The sequence below is a fragment of the Oryzias latipes genome, chromosome 20 (genome assembly GCF_002234675.1).
Source record: "Oryzias latipes chromosome 20, ASM223467v1".
NCBI lineage: Eukaryota > Metazoa > Chordata > Actinopteri > Beloniformes > Adrianichthyidae > Oryzias > Oryzias latipes.
The window spans coordinates 24,951,374-24,969,752 of NC_019878.2; the positions used below are offsets into that span (position 1 = coordinate 24,951,374).

Sequence of the window (18,379 nt, forward strand, 5' to 3'; positions counted from 1 at the left end):
TCTATATATATATATATATATAGATATATATAATCAATTTAGTATGAATCATGAGAGAAATTCCGTATTTGTATTAATCAAAGATAAACCTGAAAAATGTGATTATTACATACATGCTCTCATCTGTACCCAACATTTTTGTTTCTTGGTACGCCAGTAGAGACATATGTACACAGGAAAGTGTGTTTTTTTTTTCTTTATTTGGAGGAAAATAAAACATCATTATTTAACATCCTTAATTTATCCATAAACAATGTAATTATGGGATGTTGAGTTTGTCTAAAGAACTGATAACAGCTCAAACTGTGAAGTGTCTTTGATTGAATGGTGCATTAAAGAATACACCATTTCAATTCAATTCAATTCCATTTTTTTGTAAAGCCCAAATTCACAACAACAGTCGTCTCAGTGGGCTTCGTAAGTCTTGTAAGTTAAACGTACAATCAAAAAGGATCATAAATGCATAGAATTCAACAGGATAGTACTAAAACTTTAACTAAACTGACTAAACTAAACTGGACATCCCTGCCCTTAGACTCTCCTTCGCGGTAAGGAATAACTCCTAAAAAAAACAGATTCCGGAAAAAATGAAGAAACCTCAGGGGTGCCCACATTGAGGAGGGATCCTCCCCCAGGATGGACGGGTGATGTACCAGAACTCTTAAGGCCCGTACACACCTGGACGAATATTCGCCAGGCGTTATTCGCCAGCGTTTTTCGCCACGTTTTTCGCCACGTTTTTTGTGTTCACACCCAGGCGATTTTCGCTGACGATGAGCCGAGCGAACATGCAATTTCATTCCCTGACATTAGATGGTGCTTAATGTAAACAGAAATACTCCTGTAAACAAGGTGGCGCTGCGCAACTTTACGCTTCTTAAAGTCGCTTTTCCCTCAGAAGAAGAGAGCAAGTATTTACGCGCTTGTCAGAATCATACAAAGAAAACATGAATATTTCAAGCACCAGTAGCTCCAACTGGTGCTTGGTTCGGGGATATTTTAGAATGTCTGTCATTATTTCTTCGCTGCTGTGTAGATGCAACTCGGCGTCTATCTTCTTCGCTGGTATGTGTTTTCAGCAAGGCAGTTTTGTGTTTGAGCGCCCCCAAGTTGTGTTTTACTGTAACTTCAGAAGCTCCAGACACGTGTGCAAAAGCGCCATTCTCATTGGTCGAATAGATTTCGACGCGACGCGTCGAAAAAAAAAAACGAACCCGAGGCGTTTTTTTTTTTTGACGCTTTGATGCGTGGCGTTTTTTCGCGTCGGTGTGCACACTCTCATTGGTGCCCTTTGTTTAGTCACGAGGCGTTAAACGTCGGCGAAATTCGTCCCGGTGTGACCGGGCCTTTAGAGAAGAATTCGCTTCTCTAACTCTACAACTAAATATATTTAAAGTCCAGCAAATGATCTTCATCCAGATGAAGTTGGGGGAGGGCTGGGGGCGCGAGACGAGCCGTAGACTGGATCCACAGTCAGGTGTAGAAGCAGTAGTAGAGGCAAGCCAGAAACGAGGTACACGGTCAGGTACTGGAGGGGAGTGGGAGAGAAGGACAGTACATGAATCGCACTGCACCAAACAGAGGCATGGAGAACTAAATGATAAGTAACCCTTGTGCTATCCTAGGCACTTTAACATTGAGAGTTGGGTCATCTAGACCCACTAGACAGTGCTCTGAACCTTTTTTCTTCAATGATTTGTGATCTTCACTGGTGTTCACCTTTGTCATGGTAGGAAGAACACGTCAATGGTCATCTTGACCCCAAAGGATAGCACAAGGGATAGAGTAGAAGTGGATGAGAATAGAGGACAGCTTCAAACTTCTAGCAGCCTAGTGACAACTTTATTGTTAGTGTTAAGTTTCATTTTAAAAAGTAAGTAACAGTTAGTTAAATAATCTCAGAACACTAACTAGTCTGACAATAAGCCTGTCCAAAGAGGAATGTTTTCAGTCTAACTTTGAATGTAGAAACTGAGTCGGCCTCTCTTCCATGAGCTGGGAGTTTATTCCATAAAACAGGGGCTTGGTGGCTAAACGCTCTACCTCCAACCGTACTTTTACTAATTCTAGGAACCACAAGCAGTCCTGCATTTTGCAAGCGAAGTGTTCTGTTTGGATGGTAAGCCCTTAATAGGGCTGGGAATCACTGGGTACCTTACGATACGATATGCAAGACATTGCTAATGATAACGATACTTTCGCGATATCGTCTCTAACAACTCACGATATAACAAATTATAAGAAAGAAGAACATATGTCTTTTGGATAATATTTCCTTATTTTTTTATTTTAAACACAATGATCACAAACAACTTGAGTCCTATTTGGTGCAACGAATAACAGACTTTTTTGGAACAATGCTGAAATCAGTAATATTCTGACTTTGACAAACGATATTAATATTAATTAGAAAATATATCTGTAAAATTCTGTGTAAACATAGACGGAAATGTTATTATTTAGTGCAAAATTGCTGTAAACAGGATACAAATTATAGAAGTCAATAAAGCTGCCAGGCACATTGGTATTCACCTCTAAAAAACAAAACCATAGCTATTGCATTAATTAAAGAGTGTAGCAGTAAATCAGGTGTTTAATACTGTGAAACTTTTCAAGTGTCTTTCTAATAAAAACCTCCCAGAAAAAAAATTGTTGTAGCTAGGAACTTAAAGTTATATAAGACATAAACTGCTTTAAAAATTAAATTACCAGGAATAAAATGCAAGAACTTAAAGTGCACTTAAATGTAAATATCTTTGAGAACATTAAAGTCTGGGGAACAGGTGCATGTGATGCATGTTGTATATGTTCATGTTTTTCTTGAGGAAAGGCAGTTGGTCAGCATGTTCAGGAGTGAGTGAACTTCTCTGGGCACTAATGATATCTCCAGCAGTTGAAAAAACTCTCTCAGCTGCCACACTAGTCCCTGGAAGACACAAATGCATATGGGTCAGTTTGGAGAGGAGAGGGAACACGCGCTGCTGAGATTTCCACCACAACAGTGGATCTTCAGTGAGAGGCAGAGGAAGGGCGTCTTGATATTGTTTGACCTCTGTCTCTGCAATGGAGGCTGCTGATGTAGAGGCATAAGAGGTCTTCTTGAGGTTTGACCCAGAAGATCTACTGACTTTCTTTTCTTGGTGGTGCTGGTGTCACTGCTGGAATGTGGCTGCCCCTCATCCTCCAAATCATCCTGTAGGTCACTACAAGACACTGGATCTCCTTCCTTTAAAGCTGCTGCTTTTGACTTCAGTTTTGCATAAGTGTCTTGGACTTCTTCAGGTGACAGAAACAAAAGAGATTTAAATTTAGGGTCCACGGCTGAGGACATGCATAGGAGATCTCTTTCCACCTCTGACTGATATCTCTTTGAAAGGTCTTGATTGATGGCTCTCTTGATCTCTCGAACCAGAGGAGTCACGTCTTCAGTGCTAGTTGTGTTGCACACCACTTGGGCATGAAGAGGAGCAATCATTGAAATGGTGGGATTCTTTTCCTCACACGTGATGTTTGTTGCCACAGGCATTAGTTTTAGTGCTTTAACCATCTCTTCAGTACTTGATATTTCATCCTCTGTCAATGCACAGTCTGTCACGTTCCTACTAATGTTAAGAGAAAAAAGAAATTTGTGCTTTCAATAAATGTATATTTTATAATTTATTTTGAACCAATTATGATTTTTAACTATAATCTTAATTTGTATTAGTAATATATGTATATATTTACATGCCAAGTTAATTTTGTATGTCTAATGTAATTTACATTACACATGAAAAGTATTTATTCTTTATGCCAGATAAATTGTGCATCAGTATTTATTTATTTACATAAAAACATTTTCCACAATAATTACACAAATTTAAAGTACTGCATAAAACATTTCTTACCTCTGGTGATAAGAGGGGAGCACAGACTGTTGTTCTAGAAACCTCAACACCATCTCATAGGCACTATTCCAATGAACAGGCATGTCTGTGATCAGCTTGTGATGATCAGGGAGGTCAAGGAGTTGATTTCTTTTCAGGGCTTCTGCTCCACATGTGCTCCACATGTTGAGACCCGCCTCACATTTGCAAGAACCTTGGCAACAGAAGTTACTTTCAGAGCATGTTGGGATGCAAGATTTAGAACATGGGCAAAACATCTAGCATGTTGGTGGCCTGTTAGCGCCATTGCAACACACATGTTAGATGCGTTGTCAGTGACGACCACTGGCTTTTTAGTTTCAAGACGCCACTCGTCTACTGCTGCTTTCAGTACATCAGAAATGTGTGCACCCGTGTGAGATACATGCATTGCTCGGGTTTGTAGAACATATGAGATCATTTCGCAGTCTTTGTTGATGAAATGGACCGTGAGCGTCATGTAGGACTCCGTGGCCCTGGAGGTCCAGCCGTCACACGTGAGCCCCACTCTTTCCAGCGCCGTCTCAACCTTAGCTCTGGTCTGGGCGTACAGCCCAGGGATCATTTTTTCTGCAAAGTCTTTCCGAGAGGGAATGTCAAAGCATGGCTCTAACGCGTTCATCAAAAACCGTAACCCCTCAGTCTCCACCTCGCTGTAGGGACGGAACCCCTTGTACACGTAATCGGCAATCCCACTCATTATTGCCTGTGCTCTTGCGGAAGACGTTGATAGCGTTGCCTGGAAAAAGGCTTCCACGCCGGGCTGTGTCTGCTTCTGGCCAGCAACAACCCCGGCTTTCTCACACATGCATGTTGGTTGCATTTCCAGTGTACCGAGCTTTTACAAAACAATTCTTGCAAATTGCATAGTCATTCTCCAGCTTAGTCCCGTCTACACTGTTGTAAAATCCAAAATGAGTCCATACTTTGTATTTGAATGTTGCCGGCGCGTATTTTGACGTGCTGCTCTCGGTTTTTTCCATGATTTTCTCCTTTTTTGTCTGACTGTGAATTCTTCTTTCTCCACCCACAACAGCCAATCTCGCAATAAGCGCCCCCTATCGACCCTCAGAAGAATTGTCTTACCAAAGGATGATTAACATAACGTTTTAAAGAGTCTTCAAACGTAAATAAAAGGTCGATGCTTGATGAAGACGCATTGAAAATCAATCACGGGACTAAATATCGCGACATATCGCCACATCGATATTTTGGCACATCCCTAGTCCTTAATATACAGTAGGATGGGGTCATACCATGTAAGGCCTTATAGGTTAGCAGGAGGATTTTAAACTCAATTCTGGGATCCAGTGAAGTGAAACTAACACAGGAGTGATGTGATCTCTTCTGCTAGTTCCTGCTAACAATCTAGCTGCTGCGTTCTGAACAAGCTGGAGACTTCTTAAGGAACTCTTAGGACACGCTGCTAACAAGGAGTTACAGTAATCCAGCCTCGACGTAGCAAATGCATGGATGAGTTTTAAAAGGCGGACGTTCTGGTTAGAGTGTCCGCCCTGTAACTGGAAGGTCGTGGGTTCAAACCCTGGCCGAGTCATAGACTTTAAAAATGGGACCCAGTGCCTCCCTGCTTGACACTCATCATTAAGGGGTTGGATTGGGGGGGTTAAGCCACCAAATGGTTCCCGAGCACAGCTGTGTCTGCAGCTCACCACTCCCCCAAGGGATGGGTCAAATGCGGAGAACAAATTTCGCACACCTAGGTGTGTGACTTTGAATTTGAGTTTTTCAGCATCCCTTTTACAGAGTATATCTCTAATCTTAGCTATATTCCGCAGGTGAAAAAATGCATTTTTGCACCTCTGAGATATGTGAAATGTGATAAATCCTGGTCAAATAAAACCCCAAGGTTTCTAACTGTGGAATTGGGGGCTATGCTTATGCCATCCAGGGAGACTATCTGAGCAGACAGAGCATCTCTGAGGTTTTTAGGACCTAGTGTAATGACCTCAGTTTCTCTGGGTTCAGGAGGAACCCAGAAAAATTATGACAGTTATGTAATTTACTTACGACACTTTTATGTTTTAACTTTGCAAAACCAACTACCCCCCACTCTAACACCTTATCACCCGTCTATGACATCCTACTCTGTTTCTTTCTCTCTTCTTTTGTTTCTTTTTTCTGTCCGGTCCAACAAGGAATGCACGCAAATATAATTTTCATAAGGCTTAGCCTCAAATACAAAAGGGGTTTATACAAATACACACTCAGTCTGTCTGAAGATCCATAAACCTCAATTGTAACAATAAAATCTCTCCAATACAAGAGGCACTCGGCTCTGATCTGCTTGCTCAGCTGTTGGACAGGAGAAGTTTAATAAAAAAAAAGTTGAATACTACTGGGTTCTAGCTCTACGCAGAGCTTTTTTATCATTTAATAGTCTATGCTTCCAGGTATTCAGAGACTGCTCTGAACCGGAGCGACGCCATTCTCTTTCCAACTTACGGGTTACTTGTTTAAGGGAACGTGTTTCAGCATTAAACCACACTGCTACTCGGTTTTGTCTAACAAGCTTAGGGTTTTACAACCATGTGAGATTTTAGCAACTTGCAATTACATTATTCTGTGTTCATCCAGAAACATGCTTCATAGGTTGATTGGCAACTCTAAATTGACCATAGGTATGACTGTGAGAGTGAATGGATGTGTGATTGTGGATATTCTATCCTCCGACAGACTGGCGACCTGTCCAGGGCGTCCCCTGCCTTCGCCCATAAGTGGCCGGGATAGGCTCCGGCAGCCCCGTGACCCCGAATTGGAAAAACGGTATAGAAAATGAATGAATGAGTGAATGTGTTCAGCCGTCAGTCCCATAGGAAAAGTGTTTCCTAGTTTTTTTTGTTTTGTTTTTTATGAGTAGAAATGAAATTATTTAAATAATAATGTAAACCCAGTGGTTTGCTTTTGACTAAAAAAGGAAAATCTTCATAGTAAATTATGTTTAAACATGAAAATCTGTATTTTTATATTAATACTATAATATTATTGAATCATGTGATCACTGAGTTAGATGTTGAAATTGTTTAGAGGAGCTAGAGACCACTGCAGAGAGATGTGAAGCAGACACTCTGTTCATCAGTTTTCTAATAATAATTACTCGCCTTTTGAGAAATCATTGCAGTCGTTAGAGCCTAATAATTGACATGCAACTCAAATTCCCTCTTTATACATTTGATTTGAAGATCTTCCACATCAGTGCACTGTGTGTTTTTAAGCTTCGCTGAGGGATTTATAGTCTGCAGCAAATCAAGTGTACGAAGAGGTTTTGCTGACACCCGTTTTGCTTTCTTCTCACACCCTCTGTCTGGTCTTCCTTGCAGCTTCACTCAAACTCAGATAAAGGAGATGGATCTGTCAGGTACATTCTGAGTGGAGAAGGAGCTGGGACTATATTTATCATCGACGAGGTGACAGGAGATATTCATGCCACCAAAAGCCTTGATCGGGAAAGGAAAGCACATTATGTCCTGCATGCTCAAGCTTTGGACCGGAACACAGAGGAAGCCCTGGAACCAAAGTCCGAATTCATCATCAAAGTGCAAGACATCAATGACAATGCACCGAAATTTCCAGATGGACCCTTTGAAGCTACAGTACCTGAAATGTCTGAAGTGGGTGAGTAGTGCCACAGAATCGACTTCAAATAAAATATCTCTCAACTGTTAATAGCTCTAAGCTTTTATTTGAATAGTTTGAAAGAGGAAAATGTTCTGAACTTGAAAGCTTCAAATGCTGCTTTTATGAAATTGACGTCTATAATCCTCGTCTTGCCTTGAGTAAATAAGAAAATGATCTTGGGAAGACTTTCAACTTGACGCTTGTGTGTATCCTCTGAAAGTAGGAATGTAAATGCTGCTGCTAATATAACAGTATTGGTGTGAAACCCTCCTGTAAACATGTGTTACCTCGTGCAGCATTCTGATTTGACTTCTCAGTAATAACGTCCTTCAGTGTTTGGTCTTCTGTAAGCCAGCCAAGTCCTCTTTTGCCTCCCGGGTGAACAGGTCTTTTAGAGCACTCAATTGTGCCTCTGTAGCGATTCCTGCCATCTGGACTGTGGAGTTCTCTGCATCACGGAGGAAAATAAAGCTTCCATTTAGCTCCACTGAGACGGCCACTCCTCAGATGCCCAGCATCATGTGGCCAACATCTATGTTTTATTTCTTTGTTCGCTGGTTCTGTTTTTAGCTCAGATGAACAAAAGCTACATTTTCTCAGTCCAGTGGATTCTGCCTCACAGCACGATAGCTCAAAAATGTGAGGCTGTAATATTTCAAGAGGATATATACAATGTCCAAACAGTAGCCAAACTGCTGCCGGGAGGCAGTTTCTGTGAATAAACCCTACTGAAATTGTTCTTTGTCAAACACAATTCTTTTTTTTTGATCATTCAATTGTTCTTTTTGTGTTTATAGATTCTGCACCTAAAGTGAATTTAATGAACCTTAGCTAATTTCTTCCCCCAAACCTTCTTCTTTGTCTTATGGATAGTCCCTTTAGGGGTCGAAACAGCAGATGAGCCGCCTCCATGTGTTCCTCTCCTCTGCATCCTCCTCACTCACATCTTCCACCCCCATGTCCTCCTTCTCTACATCCATGAACCTCCTCTTCAGGCTTCCTATAGGCCTCTTTCCTGGTAGCTTCAACGTTACCATCCTATATTCACTTTCTCTCCTCTCAACGTCTCCAAGTCATCTCAATCTGCATTGATGGCCTCTAAAATGCCAACGTCAGATTTTGAATTGACGTTTCAGTTTCAGAATACTCCATAAACTGGTCTAAAAGCACAATTTTACCAATTAATTGCAATTATCTAAATCCGTCATCTATTAAAATACAAACAGGCAACATAAAGTACTTAGGTATAAATATCTCCTCTAGGCTTTCTGATCTACTCAAGCTAAACCACACCCAACTACTTAAAACAACCGAGGCTGATCTCACTAGATGGAAAACTCTACCCATTTCTCTAATCGGGAGAGTTGCAGCCATAAAAATGATGATTCTCCCAAAAATTAACTACCTATTTTCAATGATTCCTTCCAAACCTCCAACTACTTGGTTCAAATCATTAGACTCATTCATTTCCCAATACCTCTGGGAAGGTAAACCCCCACGGATTAGTTTAAAAACTATTAAAAAACCTAAAGATAGAGGAGGACTAGGCCTTCCAGACTTCCAGGACTACTACTCCGCGAACAGATTGTGTTATGTACAAAAATGGCTGAATCCTGGTGTGCTGGATGAATCCTGGCTAGACATTGAACAAAATCTCTGTGATAACCTAGATATTTCTAATTTACCTTTCTTCAGTTCTAAAATTAAACAACACAAATGCTTCAGAAGTTTAAACATCAGCTCATCCTTAACAGCCTGGTGGGATTTTCTTAAAAAAAACAACCTCACATTATTTCCATGTAAACTTACCCCCATTTGGAACAACTCTGACATTTTGATTAACAAAAACATGATTCATTTTGCTTCATGGAAGAACAAAGGAATCGAGCAGTTCCAGCATATAATTCAGAATAGAAAATTTATGTCCCTCTCAACGTTATCCTCAACCTATGGAATTAATATAAACAAATTTCTAGAATATCAGCAGCTTAAATCAGCTATAAGCACTAAATACTGCCTGACCCAAATAGACCTAGACCCTCCCCTTACAGTAACACATTTCATGGACCTTAAAAATCCCAAACTCACCTCCAAAATTTATAAGATGTTATCAGACATAGATGAAACCATTTACTTACCCATGACAAAATGGGAGTCTGAGCTATCATTGAATTCTAGTGATCAATTTTGGCTACAGATCTGTTTGAATGCCTTTAATATGACCAAAAGCCCTAATCTACAACTTATTCAATACAAGATTCTCCACAGAACTCACTACACCGGACAGAGGTTATTTAAAATGGGTCTCAATCAGTCTGCTATATGCACACAGTGCATAGGTAACAACATAGACGACTATTTGCATGCCCTGTGGGTCTGTCCACCTGTCCAATCATTCTGGCGTAAGGTTTGTGAGGATTTATCAATCTGGTTTAATCATAAGATTCCTGCTTGCCCCAAATTCTGCTTATTAGGTGACCTGAATAACATCAACATGGAATCTAACAAGGCTTATATGGTTCTCACCGCTGTATGTATAGCAAAGAAAACTATCCTCCTAAACTGGAAATCTAAAAATAATCTTAGCATCAACCACTACAGAAACCTCATGTCAGAGCATATTAGTTCAGAGATAATGTCCTCCACAAAAAACCTGTCGGCTTCAGACTCTCCCTGGCTCCAGCTGGTTAGTCACATCACCTAGTGGGGGTGGGATGGTGATAGGTTGAGCCGGGTCCTGGCTGGTTGGGTGGGCCGGGGTGGGTGTGGGGGGGGTGGGCTCTGCCGGGCCTGTCGTTCTCCCGGTTCGGGGCTCTGGTTGCCTGGGTGGGGTGGTGGTGGGGGCGTACACTCTGCCGGCAACTTGGCAGGGGTTCCTGGGCGGGTGCCTGCTGGGCGCAGGGTAGGCAGTGCGGCTGACCGGGAACGACGGCCGGGTGCCGTGCTGGGTGGCTGGTCGCCGTGGCGGGGGCTGGGGGGGGGGCTTGGGGCTCTGGGGCCTGGGGTCGTCTGCCCGTGGCCGGTAGTTGGCGCGTGGCCTGGCCCCCCGGGGGTCGGCGCCGCAGTCACAGGGGTTAATGGGTTCACTTGGGTGGGTTTATTTCATTATTATTATTATTATTATTATTATTATTATTATATTAATTATTTTATTATATTATTATTATTATTATTATTATTATTATTATTATTATTATTATTACTTATTTATTTTTTTTGGGGGGGGGGGCCTGGGGGGGCAGTGTGCTAGTCCTTAGGGGGGCCAGGGTATGAATGGTGGGGCTGGACCCCCTGCCCCCCCGTTCTGGCGCCGGGACCCTTCCTTGCTGGCTGTCTCTCGGCGCCGCGAGGCTCTGGCCTCCAACTGCGGCTGGCTTGGCGTTTCTGGCTGCCCGGCCGCTCTGGGAGGGGGGGCGCCTACCGCGGCTGGCTGGGGGTCCGGTCGCTCGGGGGAGCCTTCTCCCCCGGTTGTGCCCATCCGCCCGCTCCTCCCCGCTCTCACCCAAACAAATATTGCACACAGGCACATAGGGCCCCGGGATCTGGATGCCCCTCTCTGGGTTCTCGTTGGCACCCGCCCTCCTCCCCGCTTTTTACTTGCATATTAGACACTCTGATTCATCTAGGGCCTTGTGGAGAGGGTCTGGTGGAGGGGGGCACGGTGAAACATCCGTGCTCACCTTTCGCTGGCCCCCCCACAATTTTAACTTCCTCTGTAGACACACACACTGCATGCTAGCAGCACACACACAGCAAATACACACCACTCACAGAGGGACTCCGGAGTGGGGGGCTTTGCGGCTTGGCAGCGGTGGATCCCCCCACACTGGTGACCTCCTATTTTACCTGCAGCACACACACAGCACTCCCACACCTCCATACATGGGTGGGGTCGGGGGGGGGCGGCCGGTCTTCACCCGCCTGGTCCTCTCAGGGCGGCCGGGCTTATGGGTGTCCTGTCGGCTGCGGGAGGGGTCGGGCATGCGGCGCTGGGGGTCGGCCGGCTGGGGGGGGGGTTGCTGCTTGGCGGCGGGGGTAGGGAGGGTAACCAGATGATTGTGAGTATGTGTGTGTGAGTGCATGGGTAGGACCGACCTGGGGGCTGGCTCGCTGGGACCCTCTGGGGCTTTCCCTCCCCATCACAGAGAGGGGAGGGCACTGAGAGGGTTGGGGAGGGGGGGTCAGATATTATGGCGGGGGGGGGGGTAGTGCGTAGGGTTTTAGGGGGGTGGCTGTGGCTGTGGGTGCGTGGCGATCCCTGGGTTGCTAAGGTCGCGGGCCTGGGCTGGCTTGCGGGGACGGGGCGCCGGTCGGGTGGTGGCCGGCTCTTGGGTTCCGGGGGCCCTGGCTTCGTCCCTGGCCTTTGTCTCGGTGTCCGGCGCCCGGTGGCCCCCATGGCTGCCGCCTGGTACGGCTAAGCGCTCCTGTCTTGTGGCCTGGGGGCCGGACACTGGGTTCGCTTGTGCCTCTGGGCATTGGGGGGGCCCCTGTAGGGGGGCCCTCTCTGTGCCTGGCTGGTGGGGTGGGCGGTCCCCTCCTCCTCCCCTCCCGGGCTGCCTGGGTCCGGATGCTGGGGGGGCTTCTGGCCTGGGGGGCTCTCCTCCCCTCTCCTGGTCTGGCTGGTCTGGCTGGGTAGGATCTGGCTCCCTTTATGAACACACGGTTCACGTCAGCAGCATGCATGTATCTCCACCCCCACGTGCACGTGCACACTGCCACACTGCTCCCTGTCTGCTTCATCCCTCCTCCTTACCTACAGTGTATTGATGGACAGTTTTTTTTTCTCGCTCATCTTAGTGTCAGATTTTCACCTTTGATGTAACATTCGTCTTTCCAGCAGATCTGGTATAATTGTTACTGCTTAAATTAATAACTTAGTCAAATCAGTGCTTGTATCCCCCACCTTTTCACCTTTCTTCCTTTTACTCTCTTCCACCCTCCCCTCACATTCTTCCCCTCTCCCTCCCCACACACACTAAATGTAACAAATAAATAAAAAATAATACGACAAAAAGGGGTTTATACAAATCTACACTCTAGTTTCTTGAAGCTATATAACCTCTTTTTGTGATAGTAAAACCTGTCCAACACAAAAAGCCTTCAGCTCTAATCTGTTTGCTCAGCTGTTGGACAGAACAAGTTAAAAAAAGAGAAAAAAAAAAAAAAAAAAAAAAGATTTTGAATTGATGTGTCTGACCATATCAGTTTAAAATCTAATGTTCAAAAACAAAATAAACAGGCAGGCCCCAATAGACCTGAGTAAACTCCCCATAAAACAGCTGAAGTCTCCGCAGTTACAGTCTTTCATTGTCATGATCTGACTGCAGTCTTTCTTTGCTTAAATGCCTTTTTTTCTAATTTTAAGTTCCCCTTTGAATGAAATACCAAATGGTGAATTTCTTACTTTTAGCCAACATTTTTAATCTAATAAAAAGCATAAAAGGCCAAAGAAAATATTGTTCCAAAAATAATTTAGTATTAGTCATTTCTCCTTCAGAAAATAAGACTACAAATTGAAGTTTTCCTCCAAACTACATCATTGGCAGCAAAAAGTACTCAGCCAACATCGATGACCCAAGAAAAAAACCAAGAACTGTGAAGGGGAAATTAATTAGCCCTTTTTTTTGCCCCGCCCCCTCCTTTGTTCGTTGGCTGGGCGTCTGTGGCGTCAAATCGGCCGTAACAATCAACTGTCCTCACACACCAGAGCACTAATCCCCCCCAACATTTGTCAATACTGGGGCTCCCAAGTGTGGAAAGGGGCTGTCTTGGAGTGAAGCAGCTAATTGGTTGTGATGTTCTTTTTCCTGTCCTAATTGATTAGCTGGGCACCAGCCAGGTAATTCAGCTGCTTCCTCCCTCCTACTCATCTCTGCAGAGTTTATTCATGTGACATGAAAAGACCGTCAACCCTGAGTTCTCTAGGAATAATCAACCTTTACACTTTTATATAAATATTCCACGATTAATCCAATCAGATTAAACTGAAATGGATCAGATCCAGCTTCTATTATTTTAAAATCATATTGTTCTTGTCAAGTTCTTTATTAAAAACAATTGTCAGTTTGGAAATTGATCATGGTGGAAAACAATAATTGCCATTTGTTCCCAGCCGTCTTCTATGTAACCAAGTTTTTTATATATCAGAATAGAACTATGAAAAAAAAAGACTGATCTGCCAGATTTGTACCGCTTTGACATTGCCTTCCTGTCTTTTTATTTTTTTTGCGATCCTTTCTACACACAAGCCCTTGTTTGACTTAAATGGTTGATCAAACTACATTTATTATATAAATCGTTTTAAACCATATTAGACAAGTAGAGGGACAAAAGCATTCACTTTTAGGACAACGTGTCTCAAAATTAACATTTTCTTTCAAGAGTGAAACACTTATTGGCAGACAATTCCATAAGGTCAATGGGAGTAGACGCCTTTATAGATTTTTTGATGGAAGCAAAAGGACACTTGTATTAAAGCCAGAATGATCATCCTCTGGCCGCTTGGAGAAGACGGTATAGTCTTCAACATGTTAACATGGCATAGCCTAGAACATCAGCTATGCATCACTTTTTACATTTTTACACAGGTCTTTATGAAATCCATAAACTCAGAGTTCTAGCCTGTGTCTTAGTGGGAATTATTGGTGGAATAGTAGAGCTCTAAACGAAGCATCTACAAAATTCAAATTGTGCTTAAGAAAGACTTCTTTTTGAAAGTCTACAAATAATTCATAAAGTTTCATTTTAAAAACAAATCCTTCTTTTGACAAATAACATCAAGATAGTAAAACATTTAGTTTTATTATAAATGATTAATGTTAGTTTTATCTTTGATTTGGGGATTTTTTTTATTCAGAAATTATTGGTTTGTGTCTCTTGGAGAGCAATGATGTGACAAGTGCACCACTCCAGGCTTGAATATTAAAAGCAAATATATTTTTTATGAAGTGTTATTCATAAAATGTTAAAGGATTCAGGCTCCAAAAAAGTAATGTTTCCTTTAAAGCTTGATGATGGCTGTGTTTGGAGGCTTTTACCAACACAAAATGCTGTTTGAATTTTGAGAATAGCAGTTAATCTGTACTTAAGATCAGATAATGTTTTTATTAGCTAAGAAAATGTGCTAGAAATCTGTTGGGCTAAGGTGAAAGTGAAAAATGCCCTAAAAGTTTCTAATTATGTGTTTTCCTGAATCAAAACAGAGAGGCAGTGGATAAACATCTAACTCATTACTATAATTATTTCATTTTTAGTAGTTTTATAGATTCTCTAATAGAACCATGTGACTTTGCTGCTTTCAAGGCTAAATCTGCCTAATAGAATTATATTCCGTCTATAAAACAAGGTAAATGTAAACATTTTAGCTCATTTGAATTTGTTGCGTATTTTTCATAATTTCTTAATTCATTAGGAAACTATTCAGTGGGAAATTCAGAACCAATACAGACCTTTTATATCGAATGTTGAGATGATGAGCACATTTACCAAACAGAGATGTTTAAAGTAAATTCTTTCAGTTCACTCTTTCTAATGTATCAGTCATCATTTGAGGAGCTTTTAGTAGAAAATCCAGAGGTAGTAATTAAACATTTGAGTTGAAGTGCATTACAATAAATGCTAGAACTGTAAATGATCTAACAAAAGTGCCTAATGTTTGTAGTTTTCTTCATCAGAAAGTGTGCAGTTTGCCAGCATTACACATACCTCTGTACTTTGGTACACTATCTCTGTCAGAACATGCCTGGACATCTGCATTTCACTGCCTCTGGTTATATCTGTTGAAGTTTAATCCAAACCTCTATTACCATCATATAACTTATACCATGGTCCGGGTGAATACTCCATTCTGATTGGCTGCTGGCTGTGCATTAAAAAGTGATAAACCACAGTGATAACCGCACGCCTAAAACAGTAGTTCTGGTCACTTACCTTAACTCTTCTGTATCACTGCGCCGGCTTCTTTAAAACCAACTTTATCTTCATCATCTGGACAAAAACAAGCGGTTAGAGGAGAACTTTCTCTCTGAAATGATGCTTTTTTCAGCACATCGTGATGACCAGCATAGATATCGCTTTCCTTTGCCGCTACACTGGAGATCGGAAATCGGAGCAGTCCTGTTACCGTGACACCACGTCACAAATAGTCCGCTTTTTGCGGAAAATAAGATCCAAACTGAAAAAATAACAAGATGAAAGTGCTAAAAACAGATTGAATATTTATTTCTTTTGGAAGTGACCGTGGTATAAGTGGGAAAAATGGCCGATTGCCTTATCAGAATTAACGCGCTTTGTGGAAGCAGCTATCCTCTGCTTTGGGTTGGATGGTTCAGGCTTCCACGGCGTGCGTTAATTTCTGAAATTGGACACTTCAAAGGCCATTAACCCTTAAGGCAACACCTGAAGGGAAGGCAAAGAACAAGGGGAAGGTTTCAAATACTATAATCACATATGTATGGTAACCTTTTTTTTTTTCCTTACATTAAATAAGAAGCTGCAAGTCTGTGTCCAGCATTTTAAGGAGCCCTTTCTGCCCAGCTCTATGATCTTCTATTGAGATTCTTTGCACATGTTTCTCCTTGGGTCTGGATGTTCCACAGATGGTTGCTAAGAGATGCCCAATAGAATTCCACCGCACAAATACACATCAGTGGTTTTGCTTTACCTTTAGTCTGCCTTTTCAAGAGAAATCAGGAAATAACTTTCACTGTGATCTTTGTTTTAGGCACCTCTGTACTGCAAGTCACAGCGACCGACTCTGACGACCCCACCTATGGAAACAGCGCCAAAATCGTCTACAGTATTCTACAAGGACAGCCATATTTCTCTGTCGACCCTAAAACAGGTGTGTTGTTACGGCGTGATTCAGATCCATATCATGTGGCTGCAGGCTGTGAAACAAAAACCACAAGTAGGAGTAGTCGTCTTAAATATTGTGTGCATCCAGCTGTGGCATCTTTGCAGGACGGACCTGCATGCAGGGGACACTCTGTTCCATTATTGCAGCAGCTGAAGTTCTGTGTTTAGCTGTGGTCCACTCAAACAACGGCCACATTGTCGAGTACGTGTTGTGTGCCAAAAGCAAGTCCAAGGGGGCTGAAAGAGACATTAGTGGAGATGTCTTCAACCAGACGCTGCTTCTGTGCCTCTGAAAGAGGGGAGAGCACGCACTGTTTAGTATTCCACAGTCCATTTTGGGGGGTTTTCTGGTTGAATCTATTAAATGTTAATAATCCCTCTAAAGTGGAGGACGTCAAACCTTTAAACGGAGCACAGCGAGTTTTCTGTCCGTCTACGGCGTGATTGTCCTCCGCCATCTTCATGGTTTTGAGGTTGGTTGACGTGAACAACTGATGTATGACGTGATTCATCTGCTTGGAACAGGTCTCAGTCCCTCTGAGACTGTGCCCCCCCACCATGTAAAACGCACATTCTTTGTGGAGAAGCTGCAAATGAATTGCTGCATCTTTTTGACTCACCTCACGGGAGAATGCAGGCAGGGCAGGATTGATGGAACAGTTGCACAGCAGCATGGTGGAGAGGAAGCACTGCAGACTCCTGACTGGAAGCTGGCCCTCCTGATGCAGTGCCACTCGTGTGGGTCTTTGTGGTTGAAAGCATGCTTCAGCAGGAAAGCTTGATCCTGCTGGAGTCACTTTCTTACATTTGTTGATCAGCAGTGTGCTTTCGGATAGATCAGAGGCTCGCCGTGCTTCAGCTGACGCTGCATCTTGTCTGCATTGTAATTGGGCGTGGGGAGTGCAGAGGATAGGGATCTAAGGTCTCTGCACAGCACAATTCCACCCACACGTATTCATTTGTACCAGTCCACTGTTGTTGTTTTTTTGCTATTGGCAAACCGCTCTCATCCCTGAAATTAGGACAAGGACCCCCAGTGGTCAGAGGAAAACCTGTGCATAAAGGGAGCCGCTTGTGATCTCTTACATGCTAAGCGCAGGTCTTAAAGCAGTTTTCCTGGCATGCCGCCACATTTGAGCGCCCACTGGAGAGATGAAACAGCTCCTGCAGCAGTCTTTCAGGGCATTAGCTTGCTTACACCTCCTCATATTCACATGTACCTGAATCCCATTATGTTTAACCTGTCATGGAAAATTCACACATCAGTAGTAAGATTAGAAGAAGACACATGCCCATTCAGCCTCATCCCTGTTGACCTTGGTTTGGCAGCTTTGTGCTGCAGTGGAAGACCATTCAAGGCAGGGAAAGATCATTCAAGGACAGGTTGCAGTCTAATAATGGCATTTGGCGGAAACATATGGCGAATGGAAAGGATTGTCTCAGACTTGACCCAAATCCTCAGCTGGAGACGGGGCTAACACTTTTACCTGTCTCTGCTTTATGAATACTCAGGTGTTTTACTATTCTTTCAGATCTGTGCTTGAAATAAAAAAACTCTGCTAAGGATTTGTTAGGTGTCTGGCGTTGATGTTTTTTGACTTGTTCACTGAGGAGTTGTCAAAAACCAACAATGAGCTGTAGTTTCAGTTCAAATGTCGACCAAATACCTCATCAGGATGAAACTGCAACACCTTAACCAGCTACAAAGTGTCAGCAGAGTTTGCAATACATTTTGCTTTTCACCCAAACATCGCATATATTTCTCCTCATTCATATGTTTTTATTATTTCATCAGCAACAGTTGAGGAAAAGTTGTGCATCTTGAAGTGATAGAACAGTACATGCTCTGTTTAAGTGCAGGAAAGATCCAGTATGAAAGCATCAGAGCCTCCTTTCATTGTGTCAGTCACATGGAAACTCATGACTGTAACATTACTTTATTTACATCATTTCTATTTCTATCTAAAACCGTTTTTGTACTA

The 18,379-nt window shown here is 42.8% G+C and overlaps 1 protein-coding gene across 2 annotated transcripts in view; it reads left to right on the top strand.

Annotated features, from left to right (window-relative positions):
- Positions 1 to 18,379, top strand: part of cdh18 (cadherin 18) — a 180,456-nt gene that overhangs the window by 108,230 nt on the left and 53,847 nt on the right. For both annotated transcript variants that reach the window (XM_004081197.4, XM_023950139.1), the window contains exons 3-4: positions 7,244 to 7,538; positions 16,264 to 16,383. In XM_004081197.4, the coding sequence (XP_004081245.1) occupies positions 7,244 to 7,538; positions 16,264 to 16,383 (415 nt within the window). The remainder of the gene's footprint in view (positions 1 to 7,243; positions 7,539 to 16,263; positions 16,384 to 18,379) is intronic.